This window comes from Xiphophorus couchianus, chromosome 20 (assembly GCF_001444195.1).
Source record: "Xiphophorus couchianus chromosome 20, X_couchianus-1.0, whole genome shotgun sequence".
In the NCBI taxonomy this organism is placed as follows: Eukaryota; Metazoa; Chordata; class Actinopteri; order Cyprinodontiformes; family Poeciliidae; genus Xiphophorus; species Xiphophorus couchianus.
The window spans coordinates 21,499,607-21,517,150 of NC_040247.1; the positions used below are offsets into that span (position 1 = coordinate 21,499,607).

The 17,544-nt window shown below is 42.1% G+C and overlaps 1 protein-coding gene across 4 annotated transcripts in view; it reads right to left on the reverse strand.

Moving 5' to 3' along the window:
* Positions 1-17,544, reverse strand: part of LOC114136273 (calmodulin-binding transcription activator 1-like) — a 78,662-nt gene that overhangs the window by 6,761 nt on the left and 54,357 nt on the right. Inside the window, exons 8-21 of one of the 4 annotated variants that reach the window (XM_028004165.1) lie at positions 14,923-16,772; positions 13,253-13,379; positions 12,688-12,822; positions 7,255-7,403; positions 6,150-6,334; positions 5,999-6,077; positions 5,644-5,911; positions 3,468-3,985; positions 3,181-3,326; positions 2,763-3,009; positions 2,536-2,604; positions 1,622-1,767; positions 1,463-1,531; positions 1,278-1,308 (exon numbers count right to left, since the gene is read on the reverse strand). In XM_028004165.1, the coding sequence (XP_027859966.1) occupies positions 1,278-1,308; positions 1,463-1,531; positions 1,622-1,767; positions 2,536-2,604; positions 2,763-3,009; positions 3,181-3,326; positions 3,468-3,985; positions 5,644-5,911; positions 5,999-6,077; positions 6,150-6,334; positions 7,255-7,403; positions 12,688-12,822; positions 13,253-13,379; positions 14,923-16,772 (4,019 nt within the window). Of the gene's footprint in view, positions 1-1,277; positions 1,309-1,462; positions 1,535-1,621; positions 1,768-2,535; positions 2,605-2,762; positions 3,010-3,180; positions 3,327-3,467; positions 3,986-5,643; positions 5,912-5,998; positions 6,078-6,149; positions 6,335-7,254; positions 7,404-12,687; positions 12,823-13,252; positions 13,380-14,922; positions 16,773-17,544 lie in introns of all 4 variants that reach the window. The other 3 variants (XM_028004164.1, XM_028004163.1, XM_028004162.1) reach the window with 3 other exon arrangements.

Sequence of the window (17,544 nt, forward strand, 5' to 3'; positions counted from 1 at the left end):
TCCTCCGACTCAACATTATGAAGAGACACCTGTTGTTGCAATTACAACTGCAAGTCTTATAACATCCAAAACTAAATCTTTGACCCATTTTTCTTAAAAGAAAAAAAAGGAGCGAGAGCATCTGTGAACAGCAATATCTTAACAAATTCCCAGTCAGTAGGCCTGGACTTTAACTGTCTCGTTCAAGCACATGAACAAGCTTTTACCTGCACATCTCGGCCTGTAGTCCTGCTGGGAGATGAACCTTCACTTCAGTCTTGACTCTTTTACAGTCTCTAACATATTTTCTCGCAGGATCTGTAGTTTTAGCTCTGCTTTCCATCCTTCACGACTACCTTGCTACTCTAATCTAAAGGCCAGATCTGTGGAATGGATGGCTAATGGTAGAGGATTTCCCCACCTGAGCAGTGGATCTCTGCTGCTCCTCCAGAGACACCATGGGCCTCTTGGTATGAGGCTGATTAATATTCTCCTGTATTTTGCAGTTAATGTGGGCAGTCATTTCTTGGTGGGTTTGCAGTTGTGACAAACTCTTTTCATTTTCACACTATTGATTAAATAGTGACTCTGAGTTGTTCAAAGTTTGGAATGTTGTTAATATAACCTAACTCCAATTTAAACTTATCCACAACTTTCTTCCTGACCTGTCTGTTGCATTTCTTGTTCTTTCTGATGGTGTTTGTTCACTAATGTTCTCTAATAAACAACAAAGAAATTTCCAACATACTTCTCATGGTTTCATCTGAAAAAAAATCTATTGCTAAGCTTCCATTTCCTAATAAAATATATTGAACTTTGTGGTTGCAATCAAACAGAATCACAAAGTGATAAAATACTCTTGCAAAGCACTTTAACAGCAAGTTGTTTTTCTTTTTTGATATCCCTCAAATGTCAAAGAGAAATCAGTAGATGTTTGACAAAATCTCCTTAAATTCACATCCTTACACAGCAGACGTACACTCAAATCCTCTGTACCAGCGCCATCCATCAAGGCACACAAAAATTTGCATGCCAAGCAACCCTCGATGTCCCCTTGTGATAATCGGAACATGCCCCCAAGAAGACCGTATGCAAGATTTGCGTCTCTATCTGTCAGTCATGCACATTTATTGTCATCATTCGGCAGTCCTTCGAGGCAGACAGAGAGAGATAGGGATGAAAGAAGAGAGCAGGAGGGAAGGATAATGATCCAGGAACTCCTCTAACTCTCCCTCTCCTTCTGCTGTCATGCAAACAGGTATCAGCCTTTGAAAGAGAGGGACCAAGAGGGGACTCACCTGTTTCAGAGGCCTGTGGTCCATCAAGGGGCTTCACAGGAGCAGCAAAACAACAGCAACTATTAGCACCGCTGTTAGTCTGTGTATGTGTGCTAGTGGGTGGGTGGTATGAGAGTATGACATGGTGCCCTTGTGTGTGTGCACGTACATGAGTTTGAGAATGTGGTCGGAGGTTCACGGCTCACCTGTGGCGGCAGCGGAGCAGGAACCTCAGGATCTTGCGAGCAGCCTGGTTCTGTTTTTTAGTTAGGATGCTGCTGTAAACAAAAGATTGTGGTAGATGCTTTAGTGACGTTTCTTATGCAATCCCAGCGACGTCATACCTGTGTGTGCACATGGAGCACCTGAGGGAGTGCTTATAGGAGCGGTAGTATTGCTGGATGAGGACTGCTGCTCTACGACTCTGCTGGAACTTCCTCTGCTCATGGAAACTCCGGAAACGACTCTGGATCAGGATGGCTGCCAAAGTCATCCTCTTATAAAGTGCATACTGTAAGGGAAGACAGACATGAAGCATGATGTTAGCAAAATAGTGACTTCTGAAATTTCTTTGTATATTTTTTTTCTTACTTTTCTACATGGCCTTCCTCCAGTATTTTTACCCCTTGGAGCTTCCCACAATTTTTATGCTACAACCACAAATGTAATGTGCTGTCTTTGGATTTTGTGCAATCTTGCAAAATTAAAGTGATCTTACACATGTTTTTTTTATGTTTAACCTATAGATATCTGAAAAGTGTGGCTTGCATTTATTTTAGCTCCCTTTAATCTGATATCACTAAATCAGTTTCCTAATTCAGTCCACAGGGGTCTGTGTCCTGAATGTTCTGATGTTTTCCTGTTTCATCACAGGGAAACAAAGAATTGGTCATTGGTATGTTCCTGGAGAGCTAAATAAGAATAGCTTCATACAGTAGTGTTGGCAGTACATGTAGAAAGAATGAATAAGGACTCATTTGAATACACAATTCCCATCAGCATAAGTAAAAATGAACCAGAGCTATTTGCTGTGTGAATCAGACACTGAGATGAAGCAGGAGCAAATGATTGTTTCTCAGTCCTTTCTGAGAGTTTTTACATCTGTTTTCAGTGCCCATAACGGCCATGAAGGAACATTAATTTCCAGTCAAGACATTCAGAGTATTTTCTTTAACACACGCAGGGACCTACAAGTTATATTTACACATTTAGTGTAACACAATCCATTCCAACAAAAAAAAAAAAAACAACAAGTCTCTATTAACATCAGCAATCCTACCTGCTTGTATCTCTTGTAGCAGCGTTGAATCACTGCTGCAATCTCTTTGTGTTGTTCCTGAATGGGACCCTGAGAAGAATGTTGGAAATAATTTAACCTAACATTGCACATGTAACACAATTACATCGAACTGATCACATCGAACCCCTGATTGACAACAGTGCAAGAAAGCATCACAGAGCATCAGCCGCACCGTCTGCAGGAGCAGAAGTGGAGGTCTTACTTGCCTTGTGTTTTCTGAGGGAGTGCAGAGCACGCCTGATGGTTTCGTACAGCTCTTGCTGCTCTGACTCAGTCATGGCTAGAAAGGAGGAGTTTGCTTTCAACTTCTCCTCCTGCATAGCTGCACAGAGGAAGGAGCTCCAGTCAAAGGGAGACGAGGGCGCTTGGTTTGCATGAGGAGTCGGCTGCTCCTCCAGCCCTGAGAGTGAATTTGGTTTGGGGCTTGTAGCCTGGGGCTTAGATTTTAGAAACCTGCACAGAAAACAAAAATAAAACCAAGATACCAAGCTGAATGCTGTGACAGTGACATATATACTTAAAAAATGACTTCACATAGCAATTTCTTCTTGCATTTTTACTTCACGAGAAAACATTTAATGCATTATTTAAAGAACCATGGTAATATCAGAGATTTAGACTCACCTTTCCACCTCATCAAGGTAACCAGACAGTGACTTTATGTCACTACTGATGCCAACCTTTGCAGAATCTGTTTCAGTGACTGTAGTCTGCTTAAGCCTTCCTGCTGAAGCATCCATGATGTGATCAGCAAGCATCGTGATGTCCACCTATAATATGTGAAGGAAGTTTTAAAGTTAACTTTTCCTATCTTCTGCATGAAATCGTTACTCTTTATGTATTTTTTTAAAAATGTATTCCTTGCACCAAAACATTTGCTGAGTAGAGCAAAATAAAACTGCTCACTATACCTGCAAGTCATCTGAGTTATCCTGGTAGGTCAGCAGCTCAGTCTCCTCTCCCCTGTCGGACAGCACTCTCTGCCGCAGATGAATGGCCAACCGTTCTTTTCCTTGAATTCTCCGGACCAGACTGTTTTGTCCAAGAGACCGTCTCAGGCTCCACATGTTGCCCCCCTCAGACCTCCTTATCCTGGCCTGCAGGTGAGAGAACGGGGCACTGGGGAACTGGGGCCGGTCCGGGGTGGAGCTGGAAAGAGGTGCTCTCTGGTAGGTGAGCTCAGTTTTTTGGAACTTGGGTAAGACGGATTGGAGAGAATTAGGCCTCAGGGAAGAGTCAAGGAGGGAGCTGATGGTGTTGGCGCCGGGGGCTGAGTTGGTGAGCTGCTGTTGGCTCGCGGGGTTAGATTTGAGACGCTTGGCAGGGGGTGGACCTCCTTGTTCCACGTTGGCTCCAGGTTGGGGTGTTTGACCAGTTTGGCTCCAGCTCTGGTTTAATGGTTGGCTCTCTGTTCTGCTTCTTCTCACCTCTGCACAGGTGAAAAAAAAAAAAAAAGTTAAAAATGACAACAAATCTTACAACGCACCGCAAATTCCTACCAAAAACGACATCCTGCTCAGTCACAAAAATGACCAGAGTTCAACTAAGCCAAAAAGTATTCAAGAATTAAAAATCAACACTAATTCACGACGTGAGGAGCTCTCATTTCTTAGCAAACCAAAATGAATGTTGGAGGAGAAACGTCTCGTATTAGATAACAGCGTCGCTATAATTTGGCATAATTTGTGAAGTGGTGCTTGCCTGTGTTAACACATAATAACAGTGTCTTGCAAAATTATTTACACTCTCTTAGATATTTATATCTAACATCTTTAACGTCTCAAAATGGTTTTTACCTGTTGTAGTCACATTCTTCAATGTATTTTACTGGAAGTTAATGAGATAAGCTCACGCAACAAAGTGAATAAGTATAGAAATTAAGGAAAATGATCCATCATTTGTACGTTTTTATTTATTTATTTTTTACAAATAAAGTCCTCTAATCTGCTACCCCAAAATAAAATCCAGTGCTGCCGACTGCCTCCAGAAGACACTTAATTAGTACAGAGTCAACAGCCGCCTGCGTGCGATTCAATCTCAGGATAAATCCAGCTGTTCTGTAAAGGTCTCAGGGGTTTGTTAAAGAACATTAGTGAACAAACAGCATCATGAAAAGGCTGTCCTGTTTGCATTTTGCTGCAAGCTATTTAGGGAACACAGCAAACACGAAGAAGAGGGCCTTTGTGTCACATGAGGCAAACACTGAACGCTGCGCTTTCATCTGAAATGCTGTTTACCGGAAAACCACCTCAGATCACTGCGAACACAGGACTGCAACAGTAAAGTCAGAGTCACACTGTGGCATGTTCTTCTTCAATAGGGCCAGGGAAGCTGGTTATAGATGGATGGAGCAAAACTCTGTAAAATCTTAGAGGGGGGTTCACCTTCCAGCAGGACAGCAACTCTATGCAATGCAGCGAGAGCCACAATGAAAGGGTTTAGATTACAGCATATTTATGTGTTGTAATGGTGAACACATATTCAGGGCTCACATTTCAAATCTCTATTATCAAAACCTTTGGAAAACATTGTATGGAACACTATCCCAATTTGATGAAGTTCTCACAAGACAAAAAGTAAAGACGTTCAAGGAGTATACTTTTATAATTCACTGATTTTATCCTTGAGAATTTAGATTTTTTACATTTTTTATAAAAATGCATTGGCAGTATTATTAGACTTCTACAAATTTAGTGATGGGTGGTGTTAATGTTGCAAAAAGAACATAATTAATGTTTTTATCCTTCTTTTCAGCTTAGTGCCATTTAGTCTCACCAGTAAACATTAAGTATATCTAAAGCTGGGATAAAAGCTCAGATAGAGCTTTTCTAAGTTAAGAAAATCAGTCTGCCAGTGCAGCGTATAACACAAGACAGAAAATGATACTTAGTGAGCTTGAAACAGGCTGTTGGATGGATTTTATGACTTTGGCACAATTACTGACCACATTTGTGCAGAATACTCCCTTAATACCAACCAAAATCCTTATAAAAACGTTTCTAGTTAGTTTCCCTCATCAATTAATACCTCAATCCTGAACAAAATATATTATGCTTCTGAAAAAACAAACACAAGATGCTTTTGGACCTGGGGTTGGGTTGGTGCTGGAGCTGCTGTTGATTCCTCTGTTCTGTGATCCTCCTTTCCACTTCTCCATCCAACTGTCCGCAGGCTGTCCCTTAGTTTGAGGACTCTGCTGCAGCTGCTCCAAGAGCTCGGCCAATCGAGTGTGACCACGGGATCGGGCGATATTCAGCGGCAGGCGACCCAGAGAGTCAGGAATGGCAAGAGCTCTTGGGTCCCACTGGTACAGAACCAGTGCTGCCTCAGTGTGGCCCAAAGCACACGCCCACATCTGCAGAAGATAGAATAACATCAATCTCATACACACAGGAAAAAAAGTGAAAAAAAGAAGAAGAATGTAACAGTATTGATCACTCACAAGTGGCGTGCAGGAGAAGTGGTCGACGTTAAGAGGATCCACTTCCAGTTCCAGGTCAATGCTGTCGGCATGCTTTGTGCTGTGGAGCGAAGCAACAAATGAGAAATTACTTCATCTTCACAGTGGAGGGTCACGTCTGAGTGTTACTCACCGCCAGCGGATGAGTGTCTGGATGAGCCCCGCGTATCCCTGAGCTGCGGCCAGATGCAGCAATGTCATTCCTCTGGAGTTCTTACTGTGGACGAGCTGGTTTGAAGAAGTCCAACAGGGCTGGGACATCATCTTCTCACACACCACCACCACACGACCCTCAAATGTGCTCTGATCAGGGGGGCTCTGATGGTTGGAAAGGAAAAAGGCAAATTAAATAAATGTTGGGAAATCTTTAATCCAAATGTCTAGCTGCCAATACTACTCTCTGGCTTTGTTTGGGTTCTGTCCTGCTATTTAAATTTTTTTTTTTTTAAGTTATGAAAAAAAACAACAATATCCTGGGCTATAGAGGTAGCAGGTATGGAATTATGAGATTAAAATATCATCTTTTGCTTTATGCATCAACTCATATTTCCTTTTCCTTTGTATTATTTTTGTGATGTCAAAATAGTAAAATAAAAAAAAGCCCATGTTTTGGTGGGTGAGTTTAAGGACAAAACATGTGGAGAACCTCACGTTTTGTTGCATTCAATGAATAGGGGGACAAAAATTCAATTTTTCATTACTGTACCTGTCAATCTCTGATCTATGGGAGAGGATTGGGACCATAGAAAGAAATAAAAAGAATGTTGACTTTAATCTCAGATTTTTTTCTGTGGATCTAATCTTCTTCTCTATTGATCAGAGTCAATTGAGGAAAGATTTGTTGAGTTAACTCTCTGTCCGGTTGACTATTGTATCTCCTGATTCCTCTGGCTTTCTGCAGCACATTTACAGGAAAATGTAAAAACATGCACTTTATTTTTTAGATCAGTAAATGGACTGAAAAATGTGACAAAGATAACTCATAGAAGTGTATTTTTATCAAAATTATTTTTGTGTTTATTTTATATGATTTGTTAAGGTTTAGGGTATTCAATTCTGTCTGTGCTTGTAAGTTCGAAGAGAATAACACGTTGCAGGACGAAACTTCATCTTTATGAAACACAGTTTTACAAATTAACCTTGATTGATTTTCTTAACTTTGATGCTTTTTCTTCTTCTTTCATGTTAGACACTTTTATGTAGTTGTACATTTCCACACAACAGACTCCATGTCTTACTTGAGACCGCTGATCATTGGCTCCTCCCCCCTCCACTCCTCCACCCTTGGTTGCCATGGCTTCTGAGCCAGGGTTCTGATTGGTTATTTCAGCCATCCTTTGCTCCATTTGCTCCAAACGCTCCAGAATGGACATCCTGAATTGGGTGTCTGTGGAAATGCAGGTCAGAGGTTTAAATCTGTTTACCTTACTTAGGTAAGTGGGCAGAGTGCTTTACCGAGTCCTTCTTAAAAAACACAGTGTAATCCCATCTTCTGCTCGCTCTCTTAGTTTTCTGTTTTGGTTACTACCTATTTTATCTATGCTCCTCAAAACACAGGATCAACAGGGATGGTGGAGCAACACGTTCAACTAAAGAGCTTCCATCTTACTGACATCTTGGTGAGAGCATTTTACTGCTAATAGAGAGTAAAAAAAACATCCCTGTATCGTAGCTGTCATGCACATTAATGCTCTGTTGTTCTCTCAAGAACACATCAAACAAAAACAGATTCACACAGACTGTTTCACAATAACAGAATATAATTCAACCATCCAGCAGCTTGTCTGTATATATGCAGGGAAGAAAAGCATTGCAACCATTTTTTTAATATGCAGATATTTAAATCGTTTTGATTTGAGTTTAGAGTAGAATATGAGGTATAATTACTGTTTTTTTTATCACCAGAAGCTCCACAGCTCCATTGCTGTCAAAATTAATTTACTAGTACTTTGATAATGGCTCTTCAGCATCACAAAAAGGCTAAATACAACTGTCTTGCAAAGACCTCAGGGATTTTAGAGAACATTAGTGAACAAACAGCATCGTGGAGTACATAGAAGATAGGTCAAGGATAAAGTTGTGGAGAAGTTAGGGTTATGAAACAACACCTTGACTTTTGAACACGTCACTGTCCATTGTTATTTTAGAAAAAAAATCCAAAAATATCTAATGAATGCAGTCGTACAAGTGAGAAAGCCTCCTCAGTTCTGTGTTGTTGTCATGGGCCTTTACAGGAGCAAGAGACTCTTTCTATTGTGGTTGGAGGGATCAGTGGAGCTGTCCCCTCCTCTTGGTGCTGAAATCGCACAGGTCAGCCAACAAGAATAGACAAGGAACATTGTTTACTTCAGTCAAACAATTTTCTGTCTTACTGCAAATATAGCTACAGTCATGAGTTAAATTGCAAAAAAAAAAAAAAAACGGAAGAGAAGGGTAAGACTCCACGGCAACGAATTAACCCAGCCGCCTTCACGTCTTTTCAACTGCAACATGGCAGATAAGTGCGATCCTAACGCAGCAGCTGTAAACAATACACACCTGAACGTCAGTAGAGCAGCGCGGTGAGAAGATACCATCAGAGTCTTTGTGTCTGCTGCTGTTTTGGTTTCTGTTCCCGCTTCTGCTAAACCTCCATCAGTCTGAGGTGAACGACTCACAGCCTCGCTTCTCCAGCCGTAAAAAAAAAAACACAAATAAAATAAAAAAAATAAAAAAAGCGGAATGCAGGGAGGGACGGACGGAAGGAAGGAAGGAGGGAGGGAGAGACAGAGAGCCGTGTCTCCACGTTGTGTGTGTGAGGGGGAGCAGCGCTTCAAATCCGCCCGCCACTGTTCGAGCTGCGGGAGGCTCGCTCGTCATCGCCACAACAGACTGCACAGACCTGGGCATTAGCGTGCTGGCGGTGCCGTGTCCAGACACGTGTTTAATAGCAGAAAGCAGTTCTGTCCCTACCCTCCCCCTCCTCTCCTGGAGTGAGTATTTGCCCTCATATGTGAAGCCAAAACAGAGAAAATGTGCAAAAACAACACAGGTCGCGTCTCGATGTCCTCACTTACGGACAAAGACGCAGCGCATGTACATTTATCGGCTCCCATTTACAAGATCTGTCCGCAGTTGTTAACTGTCAAACGGAGCGCTGTGTGTGCCGTCATGTCCTTGTCCTTTATTACAGCCAACAGTCAGCATGCTGTGACTAAAAAGCCGCATTGCCGCATTGCGCAACGCAGAGACGGGGGCGAAAGCGGAGTCAGGACATGGATCGCCGATGGGACCCATGTGTTTCCAGGCTGCAACTGCATTGGGAGATATATTTACACACAGAGGCTGACCCTGGAGCCGTGAAGACATCTGCAGTAATTGCCTCCAAAGATTAGTGAAAGAACGTGTCATTGTCCTTTAGCGTCGTTTAAATCCGCGTTAAATGCAATGAAACTCACAACAGGTTACACAACCAGAGGTGAATGTAAAAAGTGTGACTCTGGTGTATGCTCACGCCTTAAAAATATGCACCAAACAGCTGTTTGTCCCATTTTCGATCTATCGATCAATCAACCAACCAACCAACCAATTCGAATTAATTTGCCAATTTATGATCAATTTGCATGCAGACAGAATGCAACAATAGGAGCAGCTTCAAGACCAGTCCAGACATATAATGACATAATGCTTCTCAAAATAGTTTTAGCACAAGTCATTTAACACACATGCACACGCCCCCACGCGCACACACCCGCGCGCGCGCACACACACACACATATATACATGTATATAACCCAATACTGAAAATAAGGAGCAAAGCAGAAAATGAATTAAATAAAACCCACAACCAATTGCATTTAGAGGTTACCTAATTACTCAGAGTCCACCAGTGTGTAATTTAATCTCTGTATAAAACCAGCTGTTCAGTGAAAACAGAGATTTTATTTTGAAACTATAGTTTCAAGCCACACATGATAAAGGTCAGGCATAGAAAGCCTTAGTGGGAATAAGGTTTCATTTCCCCAAACCTCACTAAGAGAACAGATAATCCATCATCCAAAAATGAAAAGATTACGGCACATGTGTGAAGTTACCAAAACAAAGTCATCCACCTAAACTGACAGGTTGGGCAAGGGCAGCACAACTCAAAGAAGCAGCCAAGAGGCATATTTCTAGAGGAGCTCCAAAGGTCAATGGAGCAGCTGGCTTTGAAAAAAAAAAGCTGTATGAAATCCTGTTTGGAGTTTGTCAAAACCTATTAAGGGGATACAGCAAGTATGTGGAAAAAGTTGCTCTGGTCAGATTAGGTCAAAATTCAACTTTCTGTCCAACAAGAAAAAACAGAACACAAAAAGTCTCTTAGAAGCTGGAAAAGACTTGAGATTGGGTGGAATACAAATGCACAACACTTCTCAGTCTTTTATTTATAAAAAAATATTAAAGACTATGTCTGAAACGATCTATTACTTTCCACGTGAAAATGGTGGAAGGTGTGAACCATCTAGTAGAGTAAAAAAATAATAAAATACAATAAAATAAAATAAAATACGGCAAGCTTCCTCTTATGAACCAGGAAAACAATACTTGTCTTGATTATATGGGTCAATTTCCGTCTGTGAAGTCAGATCTTTTAGTTGTTTTTAGGGGTTTGTATCAAACAAATACATGTGAAAACGACACAAAAACAAGTCTTTTGCTAACAGCAAATGTATTACATTTCTCATAGTTAAAGTTCATTCATTGTACTTTGTTTTCTTATTTTCATCCTGCTTTACATTTGTTGTCTTTGTGAACCTTATTTTTTCATCACCAAATAAAGAGAAACACACTGACAAATACTGAATTATTGTTCATTTCAGGAGTGAGTCAGTCTGCAACAAAAAGCATTTGTGCTTAGGGCACCCAAGTAGCTAGTGCCGGCCCTGGTTATGGCGTATCTAAAGCACATCCATTTCCTGGGCTTCACCCATTTGTGTCACTGCTGCTTGTTATGTTCTATGGAAATTTCATATTTAAGTAATGAAGCCTAGGCGCAAATTCAAACTGGAAGACTCTTTTATCCCCACCGGGACCCGTTAATTGAAGCGACCTGCCCACAATCGTCGACCTATCAACGCCGGACCAAGCCACGTCACGTCCAATCATCGACCAAGTCCCAGCTTCATTCATGGCGTCCTTCGCTCTCCAGCCGAGCTCAACCCACCACCACCCCTTCTCCTCCATTCGCCCGGTCCTTAGGCCCGCACCCTTCTTCAACCTCCACCACCAGTGCCGGGCCCTGGGGGATGACGTTCCTAACAGCATCATGGATGCTCATCTGAAGCCTATCGCTAACGCTGCCATAACCGTTATCCCCAGCCGGGGCCCGAGCGCCAAAGACTTTAAATTCTGTTTGTCAATAAACTCTTCTAATTGTCTTCTCATCTCCGTCTGAGTCTCTCCAGATTGAATTGCGTGAATATATATAGAGAATATAATAAAACACAACCAAAGCAGTTAAAAACATGTTTTGTTTTAATTTTCTTTACCAATCGATGTGAAGAGAAACAGTAACCCATGTACCCACATCCTCTTCCATACATCCACTCTCAGACAGTCCTCCATCTTGTTTCATAATGCCAACTTCAACCACAATACAGTAATTTTTTATCAGGCAGAGAAAAAGGCTGCCGCATAATGTGACTAAAATACAGAACCTATCTTAGGTCAGCACTGACCATGCCTCAGAAACTCTAAAAAAATCACCAGCATCTAAATTTAATAATTGTTCAAATGAGGCAGCCTTATTTGATTCATATGTAATTACATGTTCAGTGTGATTCTTTTTAAAACTTAAGAGCATGTGTCAAATTAGGACCAAAAGTACTTCTGCTTTTCATTCAGCACAGTTAAAACCTTTTCTGTATCTTTGCTAATGACTTCCAGAGGTTCCAACTGGGGCACACGTAGAACCAACGACTGGTTCTATACTGCACAGAGGGGATAGCATTTATCTCCTCAGAGTCTAGATCTTTCATGACATTATCTATTTAAAGGACAAAGAGACTGTGAAACAGGGGCAGCAGAAACTGGATTTTTTTTTCTGAAGAAATTGAAACAAACATCAGTCCCTGCAAGCATTCCCAGAGTGTGCACAAAGCTGTGGTCGGGAGAGGGCTGACATACGGCGTCTCAGCATGGTACTCCAGCTGCAATATGGTAGATAAGACGGCCCTGCAGTGGATAGTAAGGGGAGTTGAAAGGGCCCCTACCCTCTGTCCAAGATCTGCTTCAGGCACTGAGAGACTTCTCATCCCCTTTCCCTGAACTGCTGCCATCGGGCAAACTGCAACATCAAAAGTAGAAACACCCGGCTGCTACATAGCTTTCTGCCTCAAGCTGTTAAAAGACTGAAATGCTGTTATTATCGTTCAGTTTATAGTACAGCACTTAATGTATGCTCAAGCTATACATTAAGCTATGTTTAAGCTATACATAGCTTATACATAAGTTTTCTTTTATCCATTTAATCACTTTTTATTCTAACCTGTTGAGAAATAATTTGTACAATCACTTACAGTATAACTTTTCTCATTCAAAAATGTGTCTGACACATTCAGGCAAATGTCGAGGTGTGCATGACTGAAAGACTCTTTCGTCTTGAATGTGAACAAACGCGTTTATCTCTTCAGTAAACAAATATTTTCTCTCACCATCCAGGGACAGCCAGTCGTGCTGAGAAGATGGCAGTGCTGGTAGATCACGTGCCTTATATTCAAACACCACAGAAGAAGAGATGACCTCACCACCCATGGCCACCTGCAGCATCACCAGTCCTGTGTCATGAGCTGGAAAAAAAGACAGACATCAAGAGATTATTAGAGTTATTTTTTAGTTAACACTGAATAAACTCCACACAATTTAGATACATACAAAATTATTGATTCAAACCTAATGTTGCCCTAATACGGATTATACAAATCACACAGCAAGGTAGAGGGCAATATTTACTATATTTTCCTATGTCTTGTTGAAAGAATATTCTAAACTGACCTATATCTTATTTATTCAGCAAACACAGAGCCAACTCCTTTCTGTATCTTCTTTACCATCTTATACGTCTACCTCATCTCTTTTAGCCTTTTTTTTTTTTTACATTTGCTATGTCTTTGTGCTCTGGAAAGCATTCTGTAAACACAAGAATATGTGGAATATTAGGTGTTTGATACATTTTATTCTGGCGTTAATTTATTTTGGAGAAAAATTGGTGTGTGTTACCTGGGCAGTAGCAGCGCAGCACCCCGGGCTGGATGAGGGCAGCTGGGACACTGATGTGGTCGAAGAGGCAGCTGTATTCACTGCTGGACTCCAACCATGGACCAGTAATCAACACCTTTACTCCCCCCTGTGGAGCAAAAAAAAATAATAAAAAAAAAAGCAACCATTTTCTGACAGGATTACGTAGCTCAAAATCTTTACAATGAAACTAGGAGCCATAAAAACCTCTAATAATGAGAAAAGGATGTGGATACCACAGCAACAGCATTAAAACTGAAAACTTGTTTTCAGTCTGCAAATACATCAGCAAATAGCAAGTTCTTTGATGCACTCGATGCTTATTTATAGTCTAAAATAAGCCTGAAATGGGATTATTTAATGACCAGTCATTTACATTTAAGAGTTGGATTATAACTAACCTCAAACAAAATCTGTAAGGGTTAGAGCAGTGGAGGTGGACACCCTGTCTTCGTAGGTTTGCAGTGGTTTGTATAAATAATTACGTTGAAAGTACTCAAGGGTCATATTTTTTTTTCTGAGAGAAATGGCAAATCATTTAATAGTGAATTATTTTCTATTTATCTGCATGTTGATCAAATAAATAATAACGCAGATTATTCTAGTTCTGAAAAAGGGTCTTACATGCTTGTTTTTATTAAAAGGAAGTTGTTACCTGACTATTTGGGTTGAGTGTTTTATGTTTTGTTGATCTACAAAATGTTTGAAAACTTATTTAACTAACATTAAAGAATGGTTGTACCCAAGTCTGTTTTTAAAAGTAAAATGTTCAGTGTTTCAGGTTTTACTTGCTATTATGTTAAAATGAAAGCAAAAAAAACAACAACCCCCAAACAAAACAAAACAAAACATGGTTTTTAAAAGAGAAAATATTGTGTTGTACCTAACATTTTGCATTTATATATAAAAATAGAAAATCATACACAATTGTTCCAAGGGCCACAAACGGCCCTCAGGCTACATTTTAAACACCAGTAATTTATAAGTAGCAGACTACAGGGTGCATAACACAAACTTTTTGTAAACAAAATGTTAAAAACCATGAATCATTTTCTTTCCACAGCAAAATTATGCCCTAAGTTATGCTGGTCTATCACATAAATTCCTAATAATACACATATAAGTTCATGATTGGAACAAAATGGGGAGTTCAAAGGGTCTGTGTATTTTTGTAAAGTACTGTGCATTTTGGATGTTTTTTATGTTCTGAATTTCTTTTCAAAAAAAATCTCAGACTAAATCTGCAGTTAAATGTGGGTTTTATTTAATAATTGTTTATAATTATTTCCGCTATGAGACTGCTTTTAAGACATGGTGGTTCAAAGATGAAGAGTTTCCTCAACTTTCATCATAATTCAATGATAGAACCACTGCCTGAGTTATTAGAAGTGGTACACGCTCAAATTAATGAGGCCACCCAGGGGAATCTGGGGAAAAATTGAAATTTCATTAAAACCCAATCAGCTGAGTCTGAAATATTCGGCCTCCTTAATGACCACATACTGTAGCCAAGCTGTCAGTACAAACTGGGCTAAGCGTGATTGCAACAGTTAACGTCAGTACAAGCTACCATCAATCATGTGGAGCATGGACTAATTTTCCTGTGGGGAGCAGTGATGAGTAAATAATGATTACATGTTGGGTTTACTAACCTCTGGATAAGACCACTCTGGGGAGTAGTCCGTCACGCCGAACAGCCTGCCAGTCTCCTGGAGCAGTCCCAGTGCCCCCTGCTCCACCTCGGATGCCTGCAGGTGACCGGCCGCTGTGCTGTGTTCCTCTCCTACTGCGCCCTCCTGGGGCATCAGGACCCCAGAGACTGCTGCCGCCACCCCTCCCCCAGACCCCTCCACGGAGATGAAATCATTGATAAGATCGGAGAATTGGCTTCCAAATGACGCTTCAAACCCTTCCAGACTGATAGCCGCCCCGGCCCCTGCTGTCGTTGCCGGTACCCCTGCACCTTGCTGAGGTAGCGGAGAGCTGTAGAGAGCACCTTCGATGTTTGCACCTACACCTATCGACTGAGGACTGGCCACCACTGAACTACTAGCACCTGAAATGCTCACGCCATTACATATAATTTCATTTTCCGTTCCTCCTCCGCCACCTCCACCCTCGTCCCCCCCTCCGGTGTCATCTGTGGGCTGGAGAAAATGCTTGGCGTCAACACTCGCATAGGCCTCATGAGGATCTCCGGCCTTGAGGAGTAAATCTTCTCCATTTTCTGTCGGTTTCTCTAAGGCTGCGACCTCCTGGTGGCTCCTGCTGTCTGGTTGCTCAACGTCTTGTGTTGTCAGGGGAAACGACCCGACTGCTGCTGCTTGCCCATTCCTCGCACACAGCGCCTGCTGGTCTGTGCTCACTTGGTGGAGGTGTGTATGCGCTTCTCCGTTAGTGACAGGAGAGTCAGTGACCATCGGGGGGAGGCCGATGTAGGCCCGCGTTTTGCTGGATTCCTGCGTTGCCTTGGTGCCGTTGACCTGCAGCTGAGAGGGCTGGGTTGTCTGGGGGGAGGTCTGGAGGAAGAGGCCCGGGGAGGGGTGGTGTGAAGGTTGGTTCAGACTTGAGACACAGGCTGATGACATGACAGCACTGAAGTCCATCTGTTCCAGGGTGGTGCTGGGGCTAAGGCCAGTTCCTTCGCCCACGTAGCTGCTCTGGGTCGCCAGCGGCTGCTCCAGTGGCGTAGCCTCCGTCTTGATGTTGTTGACGAGTGCCGGGTTGTAAACAAAGCCGTTTGTGGAGCAGTGGAGTCCCCCATCATCACCATTGCATCCCTCTGTCTTCCCTCCACCTCCCCCGTACGTCTGGCCCTGCTTGGGATTGTTGAGGAAGCAGTCGGGGTCAAAGGTCATGGTGGTCTCAGGAAGGCTGACTCCAACTCCAGAGTCTAAAGAGCTGGACAGAACCAACTCTCCTCCTTCACCTAATCCCACCCCTCCACTGAACGATGCAAACCTCTGGTTGTCAGAGGCGACAGCCAACAGGATACCCGTGGCGGTACTCTCGTGGGTCGAAGCCAACAGATGGGTGTGGCCGGCCGAGTATACCGATTCGCCAGTTAGAGTGGTGACCTCTGACATGAACACAGCAGTGCTTTGTGACAAGCCGGTGCCAATGGCAAGAGCTGGGCTGTCAGCCATGTCGCTGGCAATAGACAGAGGGGAGCTCTGGGTGGTGTCGGGTACCTCCACCTGGTTGGTTGAGGTGGAAGAAGACACCTCCATGCTGCTCTGTGGGAGAAGGGAAGGTTTGGCTATCCTGCCATTCCTCCTCTCGCCTCCACCTGCCCGACTCCTCCCCCCGCCAGGATTGGGCTCAGTCTGGCCCTCCGATACATCACTGTTCTGGACCTCCGTGCCATCTGCTTCCTCAGCTCTCTGGCCTGCTGCTACACTGGTTCCTACTGCTGTCCCTCCTCCTGCTCCGGACTCCTGTTTGGATGAGATGATACGCTGCTTCACACTGGAACATTTCTGATGCAGGCTGCTTCCGGCACCTGACAGAAAAGACAGAAAAGAGAACAGGATTCAGGAAAGTGCGCAATTTCCTGTTCTACCTTGTCCTTGAAAAATGATTATACATTTATAAACCATAAAATTTATTGCATTTTAGTGGAAATAGGATGTGAAAGACTAAACCTAAGACGTGCATAATTGTGAAGTAAAAAGAATTTTTACAAATAAAAAGCTGAAATCTTTGGAATGCACTTGAATGTATCAAATCATTCTAAAATCCAAAAATAAAATCCAGTGGAACCGAGTAGATCCTAGAGTCACAAAATAAAGTCCCCCTTTGTGTCGTTTAATTTAATCAAAGACACAGCTTTTCTTTGAAGGCCACAGAGGTTTTGTTAGAGAACATAGGGAACAAACGGCATCAGGAAAACCAGCAACCGTAGTAGATGGATCAGGGAAAAGCAGAATTAGAGTATAAAACACCTTAACTGACATACCAGCCAAGGAAAGCATTGATCAGAAAAGAAGGAGAGAGACCCTGAAGGAACAACAACAAAAAAATTTAAAATAAAAAACAAGTCAAAGGATATGAATCTTTTTGCCAGATTGTAATTAGAGAGGATGTAACAGCACCCTCTACTGTTCAGAACCTATACTGCAACGATTACACAAGTACTCTGAAATAACTGTCACAAACAAGGTGTTAAGATACATTCTATGTACTTGTTGCTCTTTTCCGGGAAATTAAACATCTAATATGCAAACCACATGTTTTCATTTACATTCCCAGCGTTTTGCAGTTTTAATTTCAGA